The 22,717-nt window shown below is 37.5% G+C and overlaps 1 protein-coding gene across 1 annotated transcript in view; it reads right to left on the reverse strand.

Annotated features, from left to right (window-relative positions):
* Positions 1-22,717, reverse strand: part of Wdr17 (WD repeat domain 17) — a 93,587-nt gene that overhangs the window by 5,508 nt on the left and 65,362 nt on the right. Inside the window, exons 19-27 of the mRNA XM_032918773.1 lie at positions 22,304-22,436; positions 21,381-21,472; positions 17,674-17,773; positions 16,924-17,063; positions 14,402-14,422; positions 12,207-12,318; positions 5,330-5,471; positions 4,908-5,010; positions 3,803-3,904 (exon numbers count right to left, since the gene is read on the reverse strand). Coding sequence (XP_032774664.1) covers positions 3,803-3,904; positions 4,908-5,010; positions 5,330-5,471; positions 12,207-12,318; positions 14,402-14,422; positions 16,924-17,063; positions 17,674-17,773; positions 21,381-21,472; positions 22,304-22,436 — 945 coding nt within the window. The remainder of the gene's footprint in view (positions 1-3,802; positions 3,905-4,907; positions 5,011-5,329; positions 5,472-12,206; positions 12,319-14,401; positions 14,423-16,923; positions 17,064-17,673; positions 17,774-21,380; positions 21,473-22,303; positions 22,437-22,717) is intronic.

Here is a 22,717-nt window from a genome sequence, read left to right on the forward strand (position 1 = left end):
AGGTCAGAAGTAAGGTTCCTGTGCCCGTGACTTGACTCACTGTCACCATCACCAGCACACACACTCTCTCTCTCTCTCATGCACACATGTGCACGCACGCACACACACATACACACACACACACAATTTACAAATGAACCTTCTGTAGAACAAATATGAGAACACAGAGAGGAGTGTGACGATAAGAAATGAGGCAAGAAGATCTTTACCAATCCTACAACAGATAGAGGGCTTATATCCAAAATATACAAAGAACTCAAGAAGTTAGACCGCAGGGAGACAAATAACCCTTTTAAAAAATGGGGTTCAGAGCTAAATAAAGAATTCACAGCTGAGGAATACCGAACGGCTGAGAAACACTTAAAGAAATGTTCAACATCTTTAGTCAAAAGGGAAATGCAAATCAAAACAACCCTGAGATTTCACCTCACACCAGTGAGAATGGCTAAGATCAAAATCTCAGGTGACAGCAAATGCTGGCGAAGATGTGGAGAAAGAGGAACACTCCTCCATTGTTAGTGGGTTTGCAGACTGGTACAACCATTCTGGAAATCAGTCTGGAGGACCCAGCTATACCTCTCTTGGGCATATACCCAAAAGATGCCACAACATATAACAAAGACACATGCTCCACTATGTTCATAGCAGCCTTATTTATAATAGCCAGAAGCTGGAAGAACCCAGATGCCCTTCAACAGAGGAATGGATACAGAAAATGTGGTACATCTACACAATGGAATATTACTCAGCTATCAAAAACAATGACTTCATGAAATTCATAGGCAAGTGGATGGAACTGGAAAATATCATCCTGAGTGAGGTAACCCAATCACAGAAAAACACACATGGTAGCACTCATTGATAAGTGGCTATTAGCCCAAATACTTGAATTACCCTAGATGCACAGAACACATGAAACTCAAGACGGATGATCAAAATGCGAATGCTTCACTCCTTCTTTAAAAGGGGAACAAGAATACCCTTGGCAGGGAATAGAGAGGCAAAGATTAAAACAGAGGCAGAAGGAACACCCATTCAGAGCCTGCCCCACATGTGGCCCATACAGCCACCCAATTAGACAAGATGGATGAAGCAAAGAAGTGCAGGATGACAGGAACTGGATGTAGATCTCTCCTGAGAGACACAGCCAGAATACAGCAAATACTTAGGCGAATGCCAGCAGCAAGCCACTGAACTGAGAATGGGACCCCCGTTGAAGGAATCAGAGAAAGGCCTGGTACAGCTTGAAGGGGCTTGAGACCCCATATGAACAACAATGCCAAGCAACCAGAGCTTCCAGGGACTAAGCCACTACCCTGGACTGATCCTGGGCTCCACCCTCATAGGTAGCAATGAATATCCTAGTAAGAGCACCAGTGGAAGGGGAAGCCCTTAGTACTGCCAAGACTGAACCCCCAGTGAACATGATTGTTGGGGGAGATGGGGGGAGGATGGGGAGGGGAACACCCATATAGAAGGGGGGGGGGAGGAGTTAGGGGGATGTTGGCCTGGAAACCAGGAAAGAGAATAACATTCGAAATGTAAATAAGAAATACTCAATTTAATAAAGAAAAAAAGGAAAAAATAAATAAAAATAAGGCTCTGGCTCTGGCTCGGGGATATGGCTGACTTTGGGCATTTATTTGATGCTTTATCATTTGACAGGATTCCTTGCTTTATTCCACACTTTGCTTTTCTTAAATGAAACCACACTTTCTAAAGCCAAATCTAAATCTAAAAATAAATATAACTTCATAAAAAAAAAAGAAATGAGGCAAGAGGACAGGAGATAAGCGGGGAAAGGAAGTGGCAATTAAATATAATATGACGATGGGGAATCAGAGATGTAGTACATTAAGAAAATGAAAAAATGGCTACAGGACATAACAGAGTCATTATCACAAAGATTGCCTCTAGGGAGATTCTTGGAGAGATGGCTCAGCGGTTAAGGGCACTGATTGCTCTTCCAAAGAACCCAGGTTCATATCCCAGCACCCACTTGGCAGTTCACAATTGTTTGCAGCTCCAAGATCTGACACTCTCCTATAGACAGACATACAGGCAAAACACCAATGCATATAAAATGAAGGCAAGTACATTTTAAAAAAATGGGAAATCCTCTAAAACTGAGACCTCTAAAAGTTTTCTTTGTTAATTACTGAGTTCTCTGTAACACATATTCTGTGAACTCCCTTCTACCTTACACACAGTACCTTTTGATTTTTATTATATGTTTGCCTTTTTTGCTTCCCAGTTCCTGAGATTGTTTCAATCTGAGTGTGGGCTGCTGTGGAATTCTCCATGTAGTCCAAGCTGGCCTTGAACCATTGAGAATCCCTTTACCTCAGCATCCCACACTGAGATTGCAGACACGAGCTTCCATTCCTGTCTTTCAGCTATGTATTATTCATACTAACTTTTTTGTTTATTTGTTTATTGAGACAGGGTTTCTTTGTGTAGCCTTGGACATCCTTGAAGTCACTCTATAGACCAGACTGGTCTCAAACCTGCCTCTGAAGTGCTGCGATTAAAGGTGTGTGCGACCACCACCCAGCTTATTAATACTAATTTAAGAGACCATTTTTTCTCTCATTTGTCATCAGTGAAGTCAAACCAAATGGACAGATTCAACATTATTTTAACATCTGTGATACATCCTACTGTTCTGCATTTTCAGGTTGAGCGTGGGCTTTGCAGTTTGGTTTGTTGCCTGCACAGGAACAAACTTCCTTGAGTATCTGGAGGTAGTGCTTATTGCTTGGGTTGTGCTATTTAGCTGCAGAGACTTCTTTGCCGCTTAGTTAGGAATAAGAAAGCTTTTCATTCCTCTCAATGTCTCCTATCTTCCATAAAAGGCACTCAAAAGATGTTTTCCCTTAGATAATAAGTATGGAGAATGAAAAGGTTGTACACTCTATCATTTAGCAAGTTAATGGGGCTAGACATTAATTTTCAGGAAACGCTTTGTGAATTTGTTTATTCATTGATCATAGTCATACAGTGATGTGTGTCTTATTAAACAGTGAGACGGATTACAAATGAAGATCGCATGGATCAGCTTTGTTTTTTTAAAGAAGTTATGTTCTAAGGATAATGGAAAATGAGTGAGGTTTAGCAAGCTGGTAGAGAATGGAGATGTTTAGCTAACAGGTTATAAAACACGATCTGTCATGAATATAAAATACTAGCTTCTTCACCACTTAGAAATGTCTTTTACCTGACTATTGTTTCCATAGAGGTTGAGAACTAATATACATGGCTTTCTGTATTTCAACAGTGGTATCACACAACGTTGGAAGTGAAGTGTAGGCATGAAAAGGGAGGAGAGACTTTTCAGAACACAATGAGGACATCTGGACTGAAGAAGATTTTTAAGATCCCTTTCTTCCACTCTCTTGTATTCTCCCTAGATTGCAGACATACTATGTAGAGGACTAGCATCTATCTTTGAACCGTGGGGAACTCACACAGGAGGAAAGAGTGTAGAGTTCCAAAGTAGAAGAAAAAAAAAGCAGGGGAGAGGGGAGGTCCAGGCCTTTGGTGGAATTGCTGGACCACTTTATGAGTTCTGGGATACCTCTCTGATGTGTCCTGATAGGCAAACATCAACACGTCCTATGTATATAACTTTCCGTTAACAGCTCTGTCATTTGTAGACTCACAATTCATATTCCTGATTTCCTAGAGCGCTCAGGCTGAGTGAGCAAGTGAACTCCCAGATTAATATATTCAGTGCCTGTGATCGTCTTAGACACTTTATCTTAGTAAAAGGAATTTCTCAGTAAAGTGTTTTTATTTTTACCTCGTGTACTCATAAAGTGCTGGAACAATGCTTTGATACTGTCTCCTGATAGCCAGTAAGGCACCAATGTAACCACATAATATAAGTAATTCATTTCGAGCCCTGAAAAAGAATATATTTATTTTTTATTACAATTTGAAGAATAAGACATTATTCTCTTACATAATTCAAACATGTCTATTTATATTCATATAGATGATATTTACAAAATACATTTGGAAAGTTTTATAAAATTAGAGCAAGTCATTTATTCATTAGCTAAAAAATAATTCACAATTCTTATTCCAAAATCAATAATGTACCATAAATTATAATTTAAAACTGAAATAAGCATTTAATTTTTGTCTGCTTATGTTACATGTTTAACTCTTGGGTTTTAATGCTTGAACCTGAAGTCCTCACAGAAAGCAAGCACCCTACTGTTCATAGTTAATTTACACCCTGAGGCCACCCCTGCCTTTCTCTTCTTGTCATTTATTTCTAAGTAATTCCTTTTATCACTTTAGAAACTTATGACACATTATGTCAACTCCAAGAAAGGACCAGAAAAATCATTTTTGTTTCCTGTGGTAGTTTTCCAGACCGTTTCATTGGAAATCTTGCTTACAAATTTGCTTCAAGTCTCTGAAGACTTTTAGTTATATTAAAAAAAAATTCCTAAGTGGTCCTTGAGTTTAAGGATGGTGTCATTTTCTGTTTTCTAGCACCTGTAGATCGCTCTCATTTAGGCTTAGTATGATTTTTATGTACAATAGATATTCAATAAATACGACCCTTAGTTTCTTATGGACTCCATGCTTATAACCGTTTGAATGTTTTCAGCTCAGCCTTCTTGAAACAGCTGTGTTTAAGTGAAACTACAGACTTGTACACACACATAAACAAACACATGCAAGTGATTTGTTAATAGTTACTGTTCATTTCAAGTTTACATTTCTGTCCTCTCTTGTTAGTGTTGTCACAAAAACGCGATAACAGAAAGTATAGTCTTTGTATAAGTTCAGTTACCCAAGATGGTCCTATTTCTTGATTTGAACACCAAAACCAATATTGCCATTTGAAATATTATACTGAATATATTCATGTGTTGAAGCAAAATACTTACTCAGTGCATGTATGTAAGAGTAATTTTTCAGTACGGATATAAGTCATTAGGTCAAGCACAGGGTGAACAGTATCTAGAGTCCAGTTCGAGTTACTGATACATCCTGGAAAGATAAAACCAAATGAAATGTATTTTAAATCACAGAGTCAAGTTTTGTTCATCCAATTTTAAAAATCATATAATCAGCTCGTTGTCCATTAATCATAAGTCTGCATTTTGTATCACAAAGTATTCATCCATTCATTGACTCTAGGTCTTCCCGCAATATAAAATCAGGAGACAGAGCATGTTCTGTATCAGTAATCTTTCTCTTTGGGAAATGTGGAATGACTTGTGTTCGAACTTCAGGTAGATTATCAAGATGAATACAATACCAAATGAACAAGTAGATCTAAACTCCAAACTACCAACTAGAAACTTACCTTTGACAAAGTCAATTCCAATAGGAAGAGCCTTTTCAGGTTCCTGACTTAGTAAATAATACTTTATGGTTTCAAATACATTGCCATCTGCCTGGGCGGTTTCAGCCAACTGAATGCATTCTTCTGCTGGGGGTAGATTGCACTAAGAAATAATTTGTTGAAAGACAATGTTAATAAGGTTCACATGGATCAAAGCCATAGTATAAATGTCAATTATTGCTACATTCTCTGTCTGTTTCACATATTTAAGTTGCCTCACTATATTTGAATGAAAAATTTTATAAATGAAATTATTTATGTAAATACCTTAAATATAAAAGGATGAAGGTGAGGTCTTTAGCTAATTAGTCAATTTTCACCACACAATTACTTAGTAAACATATAGAACTAAATTTTTCTAAATCATAATGCTGTGATCAGTACTTACTAATACAGCTCAGCAAAAGCAAAATTAGAGCAAAACAGCTCACAATGAAGTTAGTTAGCTTTCTAGAGTAAATATATAATAGAGATATTGTCAAAGCTACATTATATGTAACAAGTACAAAAGTACTTCACACATTCTCTTATTTTACAATTGAAAATAGCCTTTGAGGCAAAAGAACCCCATTCCAAAAAGACTAAACCACTGTAAGTTTTAAAGCTTGACAGTTTAAAATATACAGTGTGGGAAGTTTGGGTCTTCAAAACTTCATTATTATAAAATGAAAAACAATGCTCATTAATATTAAAAAAATAGACCTTTCTATAGAAATGGAAACTATGTCTCTTAGTGAGGATGTTTTCTTTCCATTATATAGATCTAATGAATCTATATAATGTATATAACTTAAAATGTATGTAAAAATATACGTGATTATTAAAGATAAAAATGAAAGCAGCACCCTTATGATTTTATAATCTCAACAATATTGCTAACTAAGTAAGATCTGAACAATTCTAACAGCAGTTGGCAGTTCAATATAGATGGGGGAAATTACACAGTGTCCTGTGCCTGGACAAGGAGCTACAAGCAATGACTAGCTTGTAGTAATTACTAGAATGTGAATAATCCGTCTTCCCCAGGAATGAAACACAGACTGGATAGTCCATCCTGACTACCCTAGAAACATATATCACGTAGGCAACACTGAACAGACGATGCAGGCAGTGGTTATATGTGTATTATTCCTCTATATGTATTTGAAAAAACAATGGCTAAAGAGCAGAAAGCTGTGAACTTGGAAAGGAGGTATTATGGGAGGGGGTAGAGTTGGGAAAATGAAATAATATTATTTTGGGGTTGGGGATTTAGCTCAGTGGTAGAGTGCTTGCCTAGCAAGCGCAAGGTCCTGGGTTCAGTCCCCAGCTCTGAAAAAAAGAAAAAAAAAAGAAATAATATTATTTTAAATAAAATCGAAGAATAATGAAGCATATTCCTGGGCAACATAATAGATTAATGCTTTAAAATATATTTATTAATGTAGTTATTAAATAGTTTCACATTTCTTATGGTTTAAAAATTAAGTAGACTGAGTAGTTTAGGTCTCTACCTCTGAAAAGCTTCACTAAGAATTGTGTGTGTGTGTGTGTGTGTGTGTGTGTGTGTGTGTGTGTGTGTGTGTGTGTAATATATGCCTGTTACTATTACTTTGCCATTATTATTTCAATTCATTGAAAACTTAAACGAGATAACTACTATTCTTGATTGAAAATTAAACATAAAGATAATAAAAAGTGACTGTCACTGAAATGTCATATTCTAGAATACAAGATTAATTCCTGTCCTATCATGAAGTTTCTCAAATAGATTAATACTGTGCTTTGACTTTGGTCTTTATTATTACCTTAGGAAGCTTTCAGAGTTATTAACAACTTTACAATCACTAGTTTTCTGAAGAACAACTAATAAATTCTTATCAAAGATTCTAATCATATCTTTTAGAATATGTCATGAATATTGGTTGCACTCATGGTCCTATTATTCCCGTGAGAAGGAGAGAGGTTGACTCTGTTCTCTACAGCTCATAGTCCTAGAAAGAAGAGCAGAAAGTAAGTTCTGTTCTGCTGCATAGCAAGGTGGTTGCAGTTAATAACAGTGTATCCTTCAAAAGACCTAGAATAAAGGATTTTAAGTGATTTTACATCAAAGACAATAAACATTTGAAGTGGTGGGTGTGGAAAATCCCCTGATTTGAATTAATGCATGTATGTATCAAAATGTCACACCTGTAAATACGTGATTTTGTTTTGTTAATTTAAATAAGCCAGGATGCATAAACTTAGGTGAGTCATTCATCCTCCCTATCAGGATAACATCAGAGCTTCTTGCATCTGAGACTCTTAACACATATTTAAACACTATACAACTCATGTCAAGCCAAGTAGAAACAAAAGTCCTATTGCCTCTTTCCACATGCATCTTTAACAAAGAGTTTCTAGTGGTGTTTACAAAATTAAAACACAGATAACTTTTATTTATTTTTATGTTAGATTTTATCTATGTTTAGATTTTTATTATATTTTTATTTAATTGTTTTGTGTGTATACTTTGTCCATAGCACAAATGTGGAGGTCAGAGGGCAACTTGCATGTAACATTTTACTCCATATGGGAAACAGGGATTGAATTCAAATAATTAGAAATGAGGATAGGCACCCTTACCCACTGATCCATTTCCACAAGGCCGATAGCAAATTTTAGACAGAATTTAGATAATAGAAAGTGTATAGGGAATATTTGAAAATCTCTAATAATGTCACAAATTACCTTTGGAACTGAATATTCATCTTTTCATAAATATTTCTGTAATAATAGATATGATTTACTCCATAACACATGCTGAGGGCCATGCAGGAGGAACGACAAATGGCTTTAGAAGTCATGAAATGTAATCCAGGGGTCATCACAGCCACATGGCTGAACCTTAGTGTGGCACGGCCCTGAGGACTCTGTGTCCTGAAGGCTTTATGCTGTTGTGGAGTTCTGCTGTTTGCTGCTCTCACATCCCTCTTAATCTAAGAGTTATATAAAAGTGTTAAGGGGGCTTCCAGTCCCTCACTGGGCAGTATCTCTGACACTCACAATAATAGTGCTTGATCTCTTTCAGGTTTTGTTGCTGGAGCAGATTAATGATTTTATCAGCATCTGAGGAGAGATCTTAGAGATGTAGATTGTCAGCAATGACACCAGCTTTAAAAAATAAAACATTTGGAAAAATAAAATTGTTAGGGAAGCTAGGTTGAGATGTATTTACTACTGGCTCTGATGTAGAAAATCTTAGGGAACAATCTGAAGCTTGAAAGGCACACTCTTACTAGTTAAGCAAGGGTCTTTTTATCATCAGGGAACAAGAACAATGGCAGCACAGGCTGGTGTGACTCTCACTGAGGCTGGACTGGTGATGAGATCAGCTTCCTGATATGATTTATTAAGAATTTCTTATGAGTAGATATGCATTTTGAGAATTACAGATATGACTGATTTTTATATAAAAGTTTAGATTTGCAGAGAGGGGATAGGGAGGGGAAAAGGAGAACACGACCAGGTATTGGGGTGGGAGAAACAGGAGTGAAGCCCTGAGGGCCAGCAGAGAGAATGGAAACAGGCAACCGCAGTAGGTAGGAGGTGGGGAGGACCCTCTGGAATGTACCAGAGACCTGGGAGGTGAGAGATTCTCAAGTCTCAGAGGGAGGAATTTTAGATGAAATGCCCTACAGTGGGGAGAAGGAACTTGTAGAGTGTGCCTCCAGTAGAAAGAAAGGGCATCAAGTAAGGAATGGAGTTGCCATCCCATAGTCAAAAACTCTGACCCAGAATTATTCCTGTCTGAAAGAACTGTAGGAATGGAAATGGAGAAGAGACTGAAGGAAAGGAAGTCCAATGGCAGCCCAAATTGAGATCCAGGTCAAGGGAAGGCCACAAGGCCTGACACTATTACTGATGGTATGGTGTGCTCACAGACAGGAGCCTAGCATGGCTGCCCTCCAAGAGGCCCAATGAGCAGCTGAAAGAGTCAGATGCAGATACTTACACCCAACCAATGGACAGAAGCCAGGGACCCCTGTGGTTGAATTAGTGAAAAGCTGGAAGACGCTGAGGAGGATGGCCACGCTATAGGAAGACCAGCTATCTCAATGAACCTGGACCTCTCTGAGATCGCTCAGACACCGAACCACCAACCAGGCAGCTGACATAAGCTGATATGAAGCCCTTGATGCATATGCAGCAGAGGACTGCCAGGTCTGGACTCGCTGAGAGATGATGAACCTAACCCTTGAGAGACTTGAGGTCCCAGGAAGTGGGGAGTTTTGGTGGAGTGGGTGTGGATGTGGTGGCATCCTCTTGGAGATGGGGGAAGAGGAATGGTATGAGGAACTCTGGGTGGGTGGACCAGGATGGGAAAAACTACTGGACTGTAAAAAATTATTAAAGATAATGAAAAAGAAACATTTTAAACAAAAGAATACATAATTGTGTATGTATGTGTATATAGATGTTTGTGTGTATAAATTTGATTTAAATTGTTATATATGTATGTACATATATGTGTACATATATATATATATAAAATGATTCTTAGTAGATTACTTTTAAAGACAAATAATAAAATAATTACTTCTTTCTTTATAAGTACAAATAGCTGCCTGCCAGTAAGAGAAACTGACTGGGAAAACTACCTTGCTTGTTCACACTTTGTTAATTTGTAACAAGTTGCTTGGTGATGAATGTACATGACTTTTTTCTAGAATAATTTATTTTCTTTACCTGAACTAGGAAGTTTTATTTCTTGCAAATGTATTGGAAAACACTGTTTTTTCATAATCACTTACTAGAAGAAAATTAAAATGTACTTACAGTATATACTGTAAAAGTTTACTAGGATATATAAGCAATGGAAGAAAGAATAAAATATGGTGTGGCAGGAACATTGTTCCTTCCATCCACCGATTTTGTGTATGTATGTATGTATGTATGTATGTATGTATGTATGTATGTATGTATGTATGTGTGGAATCCCTGTAGCCTGATTGCTGGAGTTATACTCTAGCCATTCTATGTGTGAATGTGTACATGTTTGTCTATAGGTCTGTATGTATATATGTTGGTTATGCTTATATGCATGTATATTTGTGTATATGAATTATTGGATTCTGCCTTTTGTTTCATTCATTCAGAATGTGTTTGTGTGTGTGTGTGTGTGTGTGTGTGTGTAAATTTTCTTTCTTTCCTTCTGTTTCTCACCAGTCCCAAGGAGTTAAAAGAATTCACAGTTTTTCTGATGGCCACAGGGACTGCCAGCCCTGGTAAAATAAGCTTTGTTCCCTCAGAAAATGTCTGATGAGTAGTTTTTCTAATATCTCACTGCCTTTGGTAGCAGTCCCTGTAGGTATCTGGATCTAGCTTGGTCAGCAGAAGCTCTAAGCACTGACCTCAAGGGCTGCCTGCCTCAGTTTACCACTGCATGAATGCCAAAACCAGTCATTGGCATATACTCACCCATTTATTCACCCTTTTGGCATGTCTACATTAATATAATAATAGGTATATGCTAAATGATGAATGCTACTCACCAATTAGGGAAAAAACTTCCAAGTTTTAAAAAATTAAAATTTTGTTATTTTGAAAGCTAAGAATAAGGAAATATGATTCTTGTATTTTTCTTTTGCTTAAAATTGTCTATAGCATAGTCATATGTTTTTAATTCCAGCATAAGAAGGCAGAGGCAGAGGCAGAGAGGCAGAGAGGCAGAGAGGCTCAGAGGCGGAGGCGGAGGCGGAGGCGGAGGCGGAGGCGGAGGCGGAGGCGGAGGCGGAGGCGGAGGCGGAGGCGGAGGCGGAGGCAGAGGCAGAGGCAGAGGAAGAGGATGGATCTCTGTGAGTTTAAGGCCAAACTTGTCTGCATAGTGAGTTACAAGGACTACATAATGAGACTGTTATAAATAAACAAACAAATAAAATAACTATAGTATATTCTTACATGTGTTATAACAATTCATATATTATTTATGCGATGAAACCTTATGTATGCATTATAGACGTCTACCCTCATCAAAAACAGTCTCATGACTTTTTTTTTTAAAGAAGAAATGTACTCTAATTTGTATAACTATTACCTTCAGTTAAACATTTAGACTCCTTGTATATTGGTAAAGATTCCCAAAGTTTTTGAATAAATATATTTTAAATCACAAATAACATATACGAAATTCATTGATTTTTTTTTTTTACAAAGCTATTAATGGGGTAGTGTGATATCTCTGTGAATAAAGCACCTGCCTTGCGGTTCTGAGTTTGGGTCTCCAGGATGTGCATGAAAGCCCAGCATATCAGTTTTACTTGTAATCCCAGCACTGCAAAGCTGAAGATTGGAAGATCCCTGGAGCTTGCTGATCAGACAGTCTAGACAACCAGTGAGATCTACATCTCATGAGTGATTATGGCAAAACAAAAGGTGGGAGCAAGAGTGGAAAGTTTCAGATAATGACCTGTGACCTCCTTGTGTACATGTGTGTGCATGTGTGTGCCTATGTGAGCCCTTACACTCGCAAGCAAATAAAGCAGTTAATAGTTCTAATTTGTACACAAATCCCAGATACAAAATAGAACCATAAAAAGGACTATGGGTTGGTTAGACAAATGGAAGTTGAAATTCTCATTCCATCTTAAATTTGTGCAGATTCTTCTGTTGTTTTCCTTTCTTTGTAAAATTTGGGATTGGAACTAGAAGTCAATAATCATTCTTTCTTTTGTTTATCACTTTTGTTGAATCAACAGGAATCCACAGAAGCCATGTGATTATTTAATTTGGGGCATGAGGTTCTATTTAAATAAACCAAAAGTTAGTAAAATTATAGCTTTTCATTCCAGACAAGACTCTTTAATGCATCATCAGCTACCTTTTTGTGAAGGTCGTTTATTTCTTCGATGCACCCAGGGTAGAAGGCACAGAGTTTTATTAAATGTATTTCGCTATCAGGAGTCATCAGGAGAAGATCAACTGCCAAGTTCCTGTTTGTATAACAAAAGGGAAAACTCCATTGAGTAAATGATCCAAAAATAGACCCACAAAGGTTTCAAAAGGAGACACACGGGGGGGGTTGGGGATTTAGCTCAGTGGTAGAGCGCTTGCCTAGGAAGCGCAAGGCCCTGGGTTCGGTCCCCAGCTCCAAAAAAGAAAAAAAAAAAAAAAAAAAAAAAAAAAAAAAAAAAAAAGGAAGGAAAGGAGACACACTCTACCACCCTGGTTTATCCATCCACAATATTTATTTGTTTGTTTGTTTATATCACACCATTTCAAGTATGAGTTACAGAAAGAATAAAAGTTTTCAAAATGCCAAATCTTAAATTCCTAAATTATAGCTCTCAATTTTAATTATCATTGAAGAAGAATCTTCTGCCAAACGGAGCAGTTGTAGATAGGATTTTGGAGAAAATAATATATATAATATATATTATATATATTATAATATAATAATATAATATAATATATAATAATTTAAATGAAAGCTTTGCCCCTTTGATATTCTTCTCAACAAAAGTTCTATGGACCTGCACCCTGACACTTGCAGAATACTTAGCTACTTCAACCTTTGGTGTTCTTCTGCTTGTTTTTGTTTTGTTTTGTTTTGTTCTTTTTAAGACCGGGGAGGAAATTGGAGAAAGAAATACAATTTTTAAATATTTTAAAATCTTGGAACTAATGCAATAATTTGCTTACAAAAATAAATTGACAAGTACTTAATAACATTGTGCAAAAAGATGTGAGAAGCTTTTCTCCAAGGAGTGAGTGAGTAGTTTGTCTTATGCATTATAATTCAGAAAACACTAAATTTCAAGTGGCTCAGGATTATATATGTTATATATATCTGGTGTATCTTTAGAATAGACAATAGATTAAAGGATGTTATATACAGCTGTAAACCAAGGGCTCATAAACTAGCTTTACATGGTGGCTTTTAATCATTTATATGATCACTAATTTTTAAAATATAATATATGCTTTCAAAAATATAAAGACTATAGTATAGATACAGGGATCATTTGCAACCATTATCAAATCCAAACTCTTAGTAAATATATGTGCCAACTACCCTAACACCCCATCAAAACAGACCAGTAGTGATCTGAGTTAGGCTTCGATTCATGTTTTTAGAATTAAAAATAATTTTAAAGGCGTTTTACAAAATTTGACATAAAATATTTCAACTACAATAATTTTCCTTTTGTTTTTTTCCTAGACAATCAATAATCCAATATAATATCATCTTAACCTCCTTATACTATTATTATCATTGATCAGGTAAGTTTTTAAAACTCCAAATTAAAGTAGCTTACCTCTTTTTTAAAGAGGTATACATTATTACGCTTTTATATTTTAATTATTTTGTGTGTGTGTGTGTGTGTGTGTGTGTGTGTGTGTGTGTGTGTGTGTGTGTGTTTGGGTGTGTGTGTGACTGTGCATAGCCTTGCCATGGGATTGAACTCAGGTCATCATATTTATGAAAGCATTTTTATCTGCTGAGTCATATTACCATTTCTAATAATATTTTAAATTAATGTCCTTTAAAATACAGAATTACATTCTAATTTTTTCTTTGAAAACAACTATACTAAAACGACATTAAAACTTCCAGCAACTAAAAATAAAACTTCACTTTTCCCCACAAACTATATCCTGATATAGAAAAAATTAAGGGTCGCTGATTATATTCATTGTTTATTCCACTATTTCTTTAAAATTGAGTACATTATTGTATGCTCAATAACAAAATATACACCACTGAAATCATCTAAACTTAATTTCATAACTAGAATGTGGTTTATTTTGCTTAGCATAGTTAGTTAACTTTAAGCATTGTACAAAGTCACAGTTAGTACAACTTTTTTTCTGTACAAGTATGAAGCCATAGAGTTAAGGCTATAAAAACAATTTTTATTTTTGTATGGTTAGGTTTTAACTTGTTGTACAATGTATAACTTACACTACATATTGGAATATTATAAAATCAAATAGTATGTGGGTAGTCTTAAATAATTAAAATTGTGTGAAGTTTTAAAATTGTACTTTAATAAGAACAAAAGTAGACAGTACCTGTATACAACGGATGGGAGGCTGCAGAGAAGATACAGGATGTGAATATCAGACAAACATCATAGACGCCAAGACGTGAACAAAACTGCACTGCTAAATGTAAGATACATGAACCGTTTAACTGTTTTCATTTATGAAATCATGATTAGCTTCCTTAAACTAGATAATTATTATTTTTAATCTGTGGGATTCCAATAGCTATAAATGAAATTCTTCGGAAAATTATCATACTTAGTGGCATATTTTCCGAAAATTGAACTTTATCCTAGTTTCGGGTCATTGGCTATGAAAAGGAAGTACACTGGGAAGGAGTCACCAGGTGAGGGAAGTGTGATTTTGTTAGAAGAAAGGATGACAGTTATCAGCTGGTTGAAATAACTTAAACACGTGGATAAAACAATAATAATTAGCAATTAGCAACCATTTTATCTTTACTCTTTCTTCAAATATATAAAGTATTCTTTTTACTTTTTGAAATTAGAATTATGTTATTTAAATTTTTTTCTCAATACAATCCTCCCACGTATCCTTTCCCTCTCTCAAACTCATGCCTTCTTTTTGTTTCTTGTTACACATGTAGATATGTAATTCTATATTCATGACTACAACCTTCTCAGTCCACATAAGGTTACATGTATATATACATACAAATACACATGCACACATATGTATATATACATATATACATAAATACATACACATATGTATGCATATATACACTTGTACGTATGCATATATATAAAATCTTTAAAGAGTATTTCATATTTCATTCAGTTTAGATGATGGCCATGAGCATGGGGTCAGCGCATTTGTAAATGAATGATTTGGGTTACATTTCAAACTTTTTGATTGACCTAAGAACAAACATAATAGGCTACATAGTTGATAGCTACAGGCTTTTGACAAGGATAGGGGTCATTGGAAGTCTCAGTGAACAGTTGATATGAGAAATATTTGAGTCTCTCTTGGTTTACAACTATATTTTGTTAGTGGAGGGTGCTCCTAAATCACTATAAGAAATCAGTAAACTTGGAATAATGATAATAATAGTTTGCTATCAAATTCAAGGTCTGGAAAAAGAATAGAACATTTTCAATGAGGCAGTGGTACACTGTAGTGGTTAAGGGCACAAACTTTACAGCTACCTTGTTACTTTGGATCATGATTCATTGAGTCCTCAGGCAAAGCAGTATCTGCTTCATAGAACCCAGTAGTTCATGATATGTAAACTATTTAAACTATTGCTTGGCACGCAATAATAAGTTCAAACTTGTGAGCTGCATCCAAATCACTACCACCACCACCACCACCACCACCATCATCATTGCATGCTACAGTCACCAACAAAGCTTCATCCTCCAAGTTTGTTCACATGAAGTGTGGATTAGGAAGAGGGCAAGGATCTCATTAAAAAGTTTAGGTACAGGCTGGAGAAATGGCTCAGTGGTTAAGAGCACTGACTGATCTTCCAGAGGCCCTGAGTTCAATTCCCAGCAACCACATGGTGGCTCACAACCATTTGTAATGGGATGCCCTCTTCTGAAGTGTCTGAAGACAACTACAGTGCACTCACCTATAAATAAAATAAATTATTCTTTTTTTAAAAAAGACTGCTTTCTTATAAAAAAAAAGTTTAGTTAGATACTTCCCAGAACTTATGTATTTTGAAGAAAGACAAGAAAAATTCTGGAGATTTATATTAATTCTTCAATTTTATGTGAAAGTTTGTGTTTAAATGTAAGCATGTGTACCATGTATATACAGGTGCTCACAAAGACCAGAAGGGGGCACTGGAATTGGAGTTAGAGGTAGCTGTAAGCTTCCTGACATTTGAGTTTGGAACTGCACCCATGTCCTTTGTAATAGGAACAAGTACTCATAACTGCTAGGCCATATCTCTAACCTCAGAACAAAACAAAACAATCTATAGTCAGCTTTTGTCAATAACTAGGTATTGAGTGACAGCTAAAGATGCCTGCATAATCACAGATTGTCTGCTCTTAAGAATAAGGTGATGGACAACTGAATAAGAATGAGTTAGGTTTAGGTTTCCATTTAACCCCTTGGAAGATCTACCTCTTGAAACTACAGAATTTGAACAAGGACTTCTCTAAGATTTCAACCAGAGTAATTTTGTTTCTTGGCCTTAAAGTAAGACAAAAGATATGACAAGAACAGGAGGGGATGTGAAAAACATTTAAGTAAGAACCAGTGGTCCTAATAATGTTGAAAAATATACACGCATTGTCTTGCGATATTTAACACTTGATGCATTACAGAATTACAACCAGGCTACCTCAGAAAAGGTCAGGATAGATTTCATTACCCTGCCACATTTTTTCACAATGATATCTGAAATATATATATATATATACATACATATATATATGATACATATAGATATATAGAGGGATATAATCACACATGCTCTATGCTTCACCTTATCTTTCAAAAGTAGTTCTCAATATTCTAAAATGCATGCCGTAACTGCAAAATTATTCTTTTGATTAAAAGTTTCTTACCACATTGGAATCATCATGCATTTTCTTGCCAGTAACTGCAGGGCATAGTGCATTGCTGGGGCTGCAGGTTCTCCTAGGACAGTGCCCACTGAGACCGCCAGCTCTAGTTCATTCCCACGGATCAGGTATGCCATAGCAAGCTTGTTCGTAGGAAAAAAGTTCCTTCAGTTGCACAGATGCTTGGTGGTCATTCTCATTTAAGCTCATAAGCAGATAAACTAGCATTACCCTAGACACTAGTTTTCCTTAAATAAATCGAATACCATACTTCAATAAAAAACCTATATGAAAATAGTTCCAATTTTCAGACAGAAAGATTGAGGCTGTGGGACATAAAACTTATTATTCAACTTAGAATTTAACATTTTATAACTAATTTTCTGTAGTGCTAGTTATAGAAGCCAAGACTTCATACATGCTAAGCATGTGTTTTGTCAATGAGCTATGCTCCCACGTCTTTTTGCTCCTATACTCCAGTATCCAGAACATGTCATTTAGTTTCCATCACAGGAAAACATGAAATCTTAAAAACTTCTTATAGATTAGGCAACAGTACTAAATTATTGCCTATGTTGTTACAAATATTTATCTGGTTAAACAATAGATAAAACATGGAAACACATAGTGGATAGTATGTATGTGTGATCATTCATCAAGAGACTCGGAGGCATTCAACACCAGATGCCATCTGATCTCCCCCCACCAAACACCACAATACATCTGAGAGCTCTTCATTTTGAAGCATTGTACCTCAATATCATCTACAGCGAGATGGCAGCATGCAGCCAACACTGCTCGGCCATCCTGAAAATACCATTCTGCCAGCTCATTTATGACTTTGTGCAAGAGTCTAGAAAGGAAAAAAAAATGTATTCCAAATTAACTTAGTAATTCTATCATAAATGTGAATTAATGCTATCTTAATGCTATTTTAAAGTAAGAGAGCAAATAGTTCATTTTACACCCTTGTTTTAGGTTAAAACCCAATTCAAGATTTTAGTCAGTAGATCAGTTTCAGAAAGTGGGATATAAGGCTCTCCCCTGCTCTTGATCTCTATAAGTGTCAACAGAAAGACTTGTGTACTTCATACATACTGTGTCCAGCATGGCCTTGGTGGGGATAGAATGACATGGTTCCTGCCTCTGGGACAGGGCCAGTGGACACGGGCCTCTAGGAGTATCAATGGCTGCCATGGGCATAAGGTTTGTTTACATAATTATGTACATATTTTCATGTTCCTCCAAAGAATGTTTTCCCTGTTAACATCAATAACTCCATGATAATCAGAGACAGCATGAGTGAAGGAGGCAAGGGTCTGGCTAATGTCTTAGCAAAATGGTAAATGCTGGGACCTACAGAACAGCCCTTAAGGATATGGAAAAGAGATTCTACCTTACACCAATCAGAATGGCTAGGATCAAAAGCTCAGGTGACAACACATGCTGGGAAGGATGCAGAGAGAGAGAGAGGAATACTTTTCCACTGATGGTGGGATTGCAAACTGGTATAACCACTCTCGAAATCAATTTGGAGCTTCTGCAGAAAATTGGAAATAGATCTACCTGAAGACCCCGCTTACCATTCTTGGGCATATACCCAAAAGATGCCCCACCACGCCGCAGGGGCACATGTTCTACTATGTTCATGGTGGCCTTATTTGTGATAGCCAGAAGCTGGAGACAACCCAGATGTCCCACGACAAAAGAATGGATACAGAAAATGTGGTTCATTTACACAATGGACTACTATTCAGCTATTTAGAACAAGGACATAATGAGTCTTGCAGGCAAATGGATAGAACTAGAAAATAACCTGAGGAAGGTAACTCAGACCCAAAAGGACATGCATGGTATGTACTCACTACTAAGTGGATATTAGTCAAAAAGGAACAGAATTCTCAGGATACAATGCAGACCTCAAGAAAGTTAACAAGCTGAAGGGCCCAAATGAGCATGCCTCAATCCCTATTGGAAGGAAGCAATCACATCAGGGGTGGAGGATGGCAGGGGGTGGGAAGGCAGGGAGGAACCTGGGTGGAAAAGGGGAAAGGGAGGGGAAGAGGGGAACATGATCAGGTATTGGTGGTAGGAACAGGACTGAAGCCCTGAGGGCCAGCAGCAAGAATGGAAACAGGCAACCTTGGGAGGTAGGAGGTTGGGGGACCTTCTAGAATGTGCCAGAGACCAGGGAGGTGAGAGACTCTCAGGACTCAAAGGGAGAGACCCTAGATGAAGGACCCTACAGTGTAGAGTCCATCTCCAGTAGAAAGACAGGGGGCATCAAGTGGAGGAATGGGGTTGCCATCCCACAGTCAAACACTCTGACCCAGAATTGATTCTGTCTGAGAGAACCCCAGTGTCAAAAATGGAGAAGAGACTGAGGGAAAGGAGGCCCAGTGACAGGCCCAAATTGGGATCCTGATTAAGGGGAGACCCCAAGGCCTGACACTATTACTGTTGCTATGGTATGCTTACAAACAGGGCCCTATCATGACTGCCCTTTGAAAGGCCCAATAAACAGCTAAAAGAATCAGATGCAGATATTTACACCCAACCAATGGACAGATGCTGTTGACTCCTGTGGTTGAATTAGGGAAAAGCTGGAAGAAGCTGAGGAGGAGTGTGATCCTATAGGAAGACCAGCAGTCTCAACTAACCTTCTCCTTCCCCCCTGGGATTGCTCAGACACTTACCGAGCCACCAACCAGACCCCCAACACAGATACAGCAGAGGACTGCCAGGTCTTGACTCAGTGAGAGAAGATAAACCTAACCAGAGACTTGAGGCCCCAGGGAGTTGGGAGGTCTGGTAAGGAGTGGGGGATTGGGGACATCATTTTGGAGACAGGGGAGGTAGCACAAGTTTGGGATGTGGAAGCCAGAGGGTTGGGGGAGATAAAGACTGGATGGTAAAGAAAAGATTAAAGAATAAAAAGGAAAGAAAGAAAGAGACTCTAAAATCATGAGTTCAATATTCTCAGGTATGCAAAAATCAAGGGTGCAGTATGAATTATATGAACAGCTTCATGAATCTAAAGGAACAGAGGCAGCTACACTATGAGCCAACTTGTGAGAAAGATACTAAGGAAGAAGATAAAATATTTAGGGAGTGGAGAGTGTCATAGATCCCACCCAGCTAAATTTTTTGTTTGTGGTTAAAAGGGTCGACAGATTCCTGAGTTCAAGGCCAGGCTGGGACAGAGCTACTTTAGGTCCAGGTGTGGTAGAAATGGTAATTTCAGGGCAGGGTCCCATCTGGTTATCTTATCGTCTGTGCTTAACAGGGAGGCAGATCTCTAAATTCCTTTGCAATGTTACAAGAAAATGTATGCTTGCTGTTCCCAGAGAATTAATGGGCTGGGTCACAGGATACTGATTCATAGGATACTGATTCATAGGATAATCAAAAGAAAATGAAGTAAATGTCTGGATTGATATGTAAAATAAAAGACTGGCTTCTGACCTGCAGGAGGTGAGCCATCCAGAGAATTTTTTAGGATGGCAAGAGAGAGCGGCTTTGAGAATTGTCTTGAGTAGAATAAAAAGAAAGGGTGTCTGGAGATCTCCAGAGAGAAAGCAGGCTGGGAAGCTGACTCCAGCAGAACAAAGGATGCCAGCCTGGACCCATGATTTGACTCTGAGTCATTAGTTTCAAAGCTCGTAGATATCCCTTCCTCACAACTCCTCTGTAAGCTGGGGCTGTCCTTGACATGTTGTCTCTTTTTCTGTATTGGATAAGTTATAAGGGATATAGGGTGGTTTTACAAAAATCAAGGTTGAAATGACATTCTTTTTTCAAAAGGTTTTACTGGTTACTATATTTATTTAAATTTCAAATGTTATCCCTCCTCCTGGTTTCCCCTCCACAACCCACCTAACCCACCCCCTTCTCCCTGCTTCTATGAGGGTGCTCCCTCACCCTCCCACTCACTCTCCCTTCACCACCCTAGCATTCCCCTATGCTGGGGCATTGAGCCTCTACAGGACCAAGGGCCTCCCCTCCCATTGATGCCAGATAAGGTCATCCTCTGCTACATATGCAGCTGGACACATGGGTCCCTCCATGTGTACTCTGGTTGGTAGTTTAGTCCCTGGGAGTTCTGGGAGCTCTGGTTGTTGCTATTGTTTTTCTTATGGGGTTGCTAACCCCTTCAGCTCCTTTGGTCCTTTCTCTAATTGCCTTCATTGGGGACCCTGTATTTTCAAAGCAGTTAGGCGTTCCCATTTTTCTTTCCCTAGAAGCTATATGAGTGTGTGGAGGCTGTATCTACCTGCCCAAAGTTTTCATTCATAGGGATGTGTTATTGTTATGAAACTAGAGGAGGGCAATGAATACATTCGAGATTAGACCTCAAGTGCTTCTTTCACAAAAGAAGGCTGAACTACCTCACCTTCAGCACTTCTAAAGGGAAAAAACAACCATAAAACAACGACATGAGACAAAGGTACACCACTCACTCATTAAAGTCTTCTTTGTAGACATCATCAGGATATGAAGCTCCCTTTGGTGTGGAAACATGTATGCTTTGCATATTTCCCTCACAGGCAGCCTAGAATAGAATTAGAGATTTAATGAATCATTAGCTAATACTGATAACCAATGTCAGGTTAATTTTGGAAGATGACATTCTTACTACCCAAGTGTGTGTGTGTGTGTGTGTGTGTGTGTGTGTGTGTGTGTATCTGTGTGTATAGGTGTATGGGCATGCAGAAAATAGCATGTCCGATGACTTCAGATGTCAGTTCTTTGCTTCCACCTCGATTTAAAGCTTACTCTCTAGTTTCTGTGATTGCACTGTACTCCACACATTCTAGCTTCTTGCTGATTATTTTGTCTCAGACTCTCATCTTGAAGAAATAGTGCTTGCATATGGACAACCACACTAACCACAGAGGTTTGTGAGTTTCAGAGATCAAACTCAGGTTGTGCGTCTTGAGTAGCATTTTTAGACGCTGAGCCATCTTGCTGGGCCCAGGCTATTGCTTTGAACAAATTATACTTAAACTCTGTTTGGAGTTTATAGCATGTCTTCCAAACAACCTTAGAATTTTCTTTTTTAAAAAAGAGACAGTGTTAACTCCACTGTGAGTATTAACATAAATTGTCAAGTAACTGTAACAAGAAATAGTTGTTCAGACTTTAAGTGAGATGTTCAGAGCTCAGAGAGAGTTGCAAGTCAAGACACCTTTGTTTGAGTAAGGAGTCTAGAAGGAATTCAATGTGAACACACTAGGAATACTGAGGTAGAAGGTTGGGAAAGTGAGCTGAGTACAAGAAGCCATCTGTGATTGTCCGTCACATGAAGCTGTCCAACATGACTTTCTCCATTCCTCCTAACCACCCACCCATGTTTTTACACAACATGCTTAGGTGGTTATACCTGTGCAACAAGCAGAGCTTCTTTAAGCTGACCCCTGGACACAAAAAAATTGACGAGTTTTTTCACATCACCAGTGGCTATACAGTATGGAATAACATCATCCTTATCTTCCTGAATTAATTGGTCAGCTCTCCTAAAGAAATAAAGACTACTTTTACTATACCAAATTTAATTAAAATATTAGTTTTAATGTTTGTCAATTGGACTGATATTCAAAAAACATATCTAAACCTTTTTAGGTTTTATAAAGACTTAAGTTCATATTTTAAAAGTACATCATATATGGAGTGTAAATAAAAACTCTATAAAATACTTTGTTGATTTTCTTTTGAAACACTTTAAGTCTGTCTGTCTATATAGGCATTTGTCTATCTATACATCTATGTAAGTATCTATCTACCTATGCATGTATCT

This window comes from Rattus rattus, chromosome 13 (genome assembly GCF_011064425.1).
Source record: "Rattus rattus isolate New Zealand chromosome 13, Rrattus_CSIRO_v1, whole genome shotgun sequence".
Classification (NCBI taxonomy): Eukaryota; Metazoa; Chordata; class Mammalia; order Rodentia; family Muridae; genus Rattus; species Rattus rattus.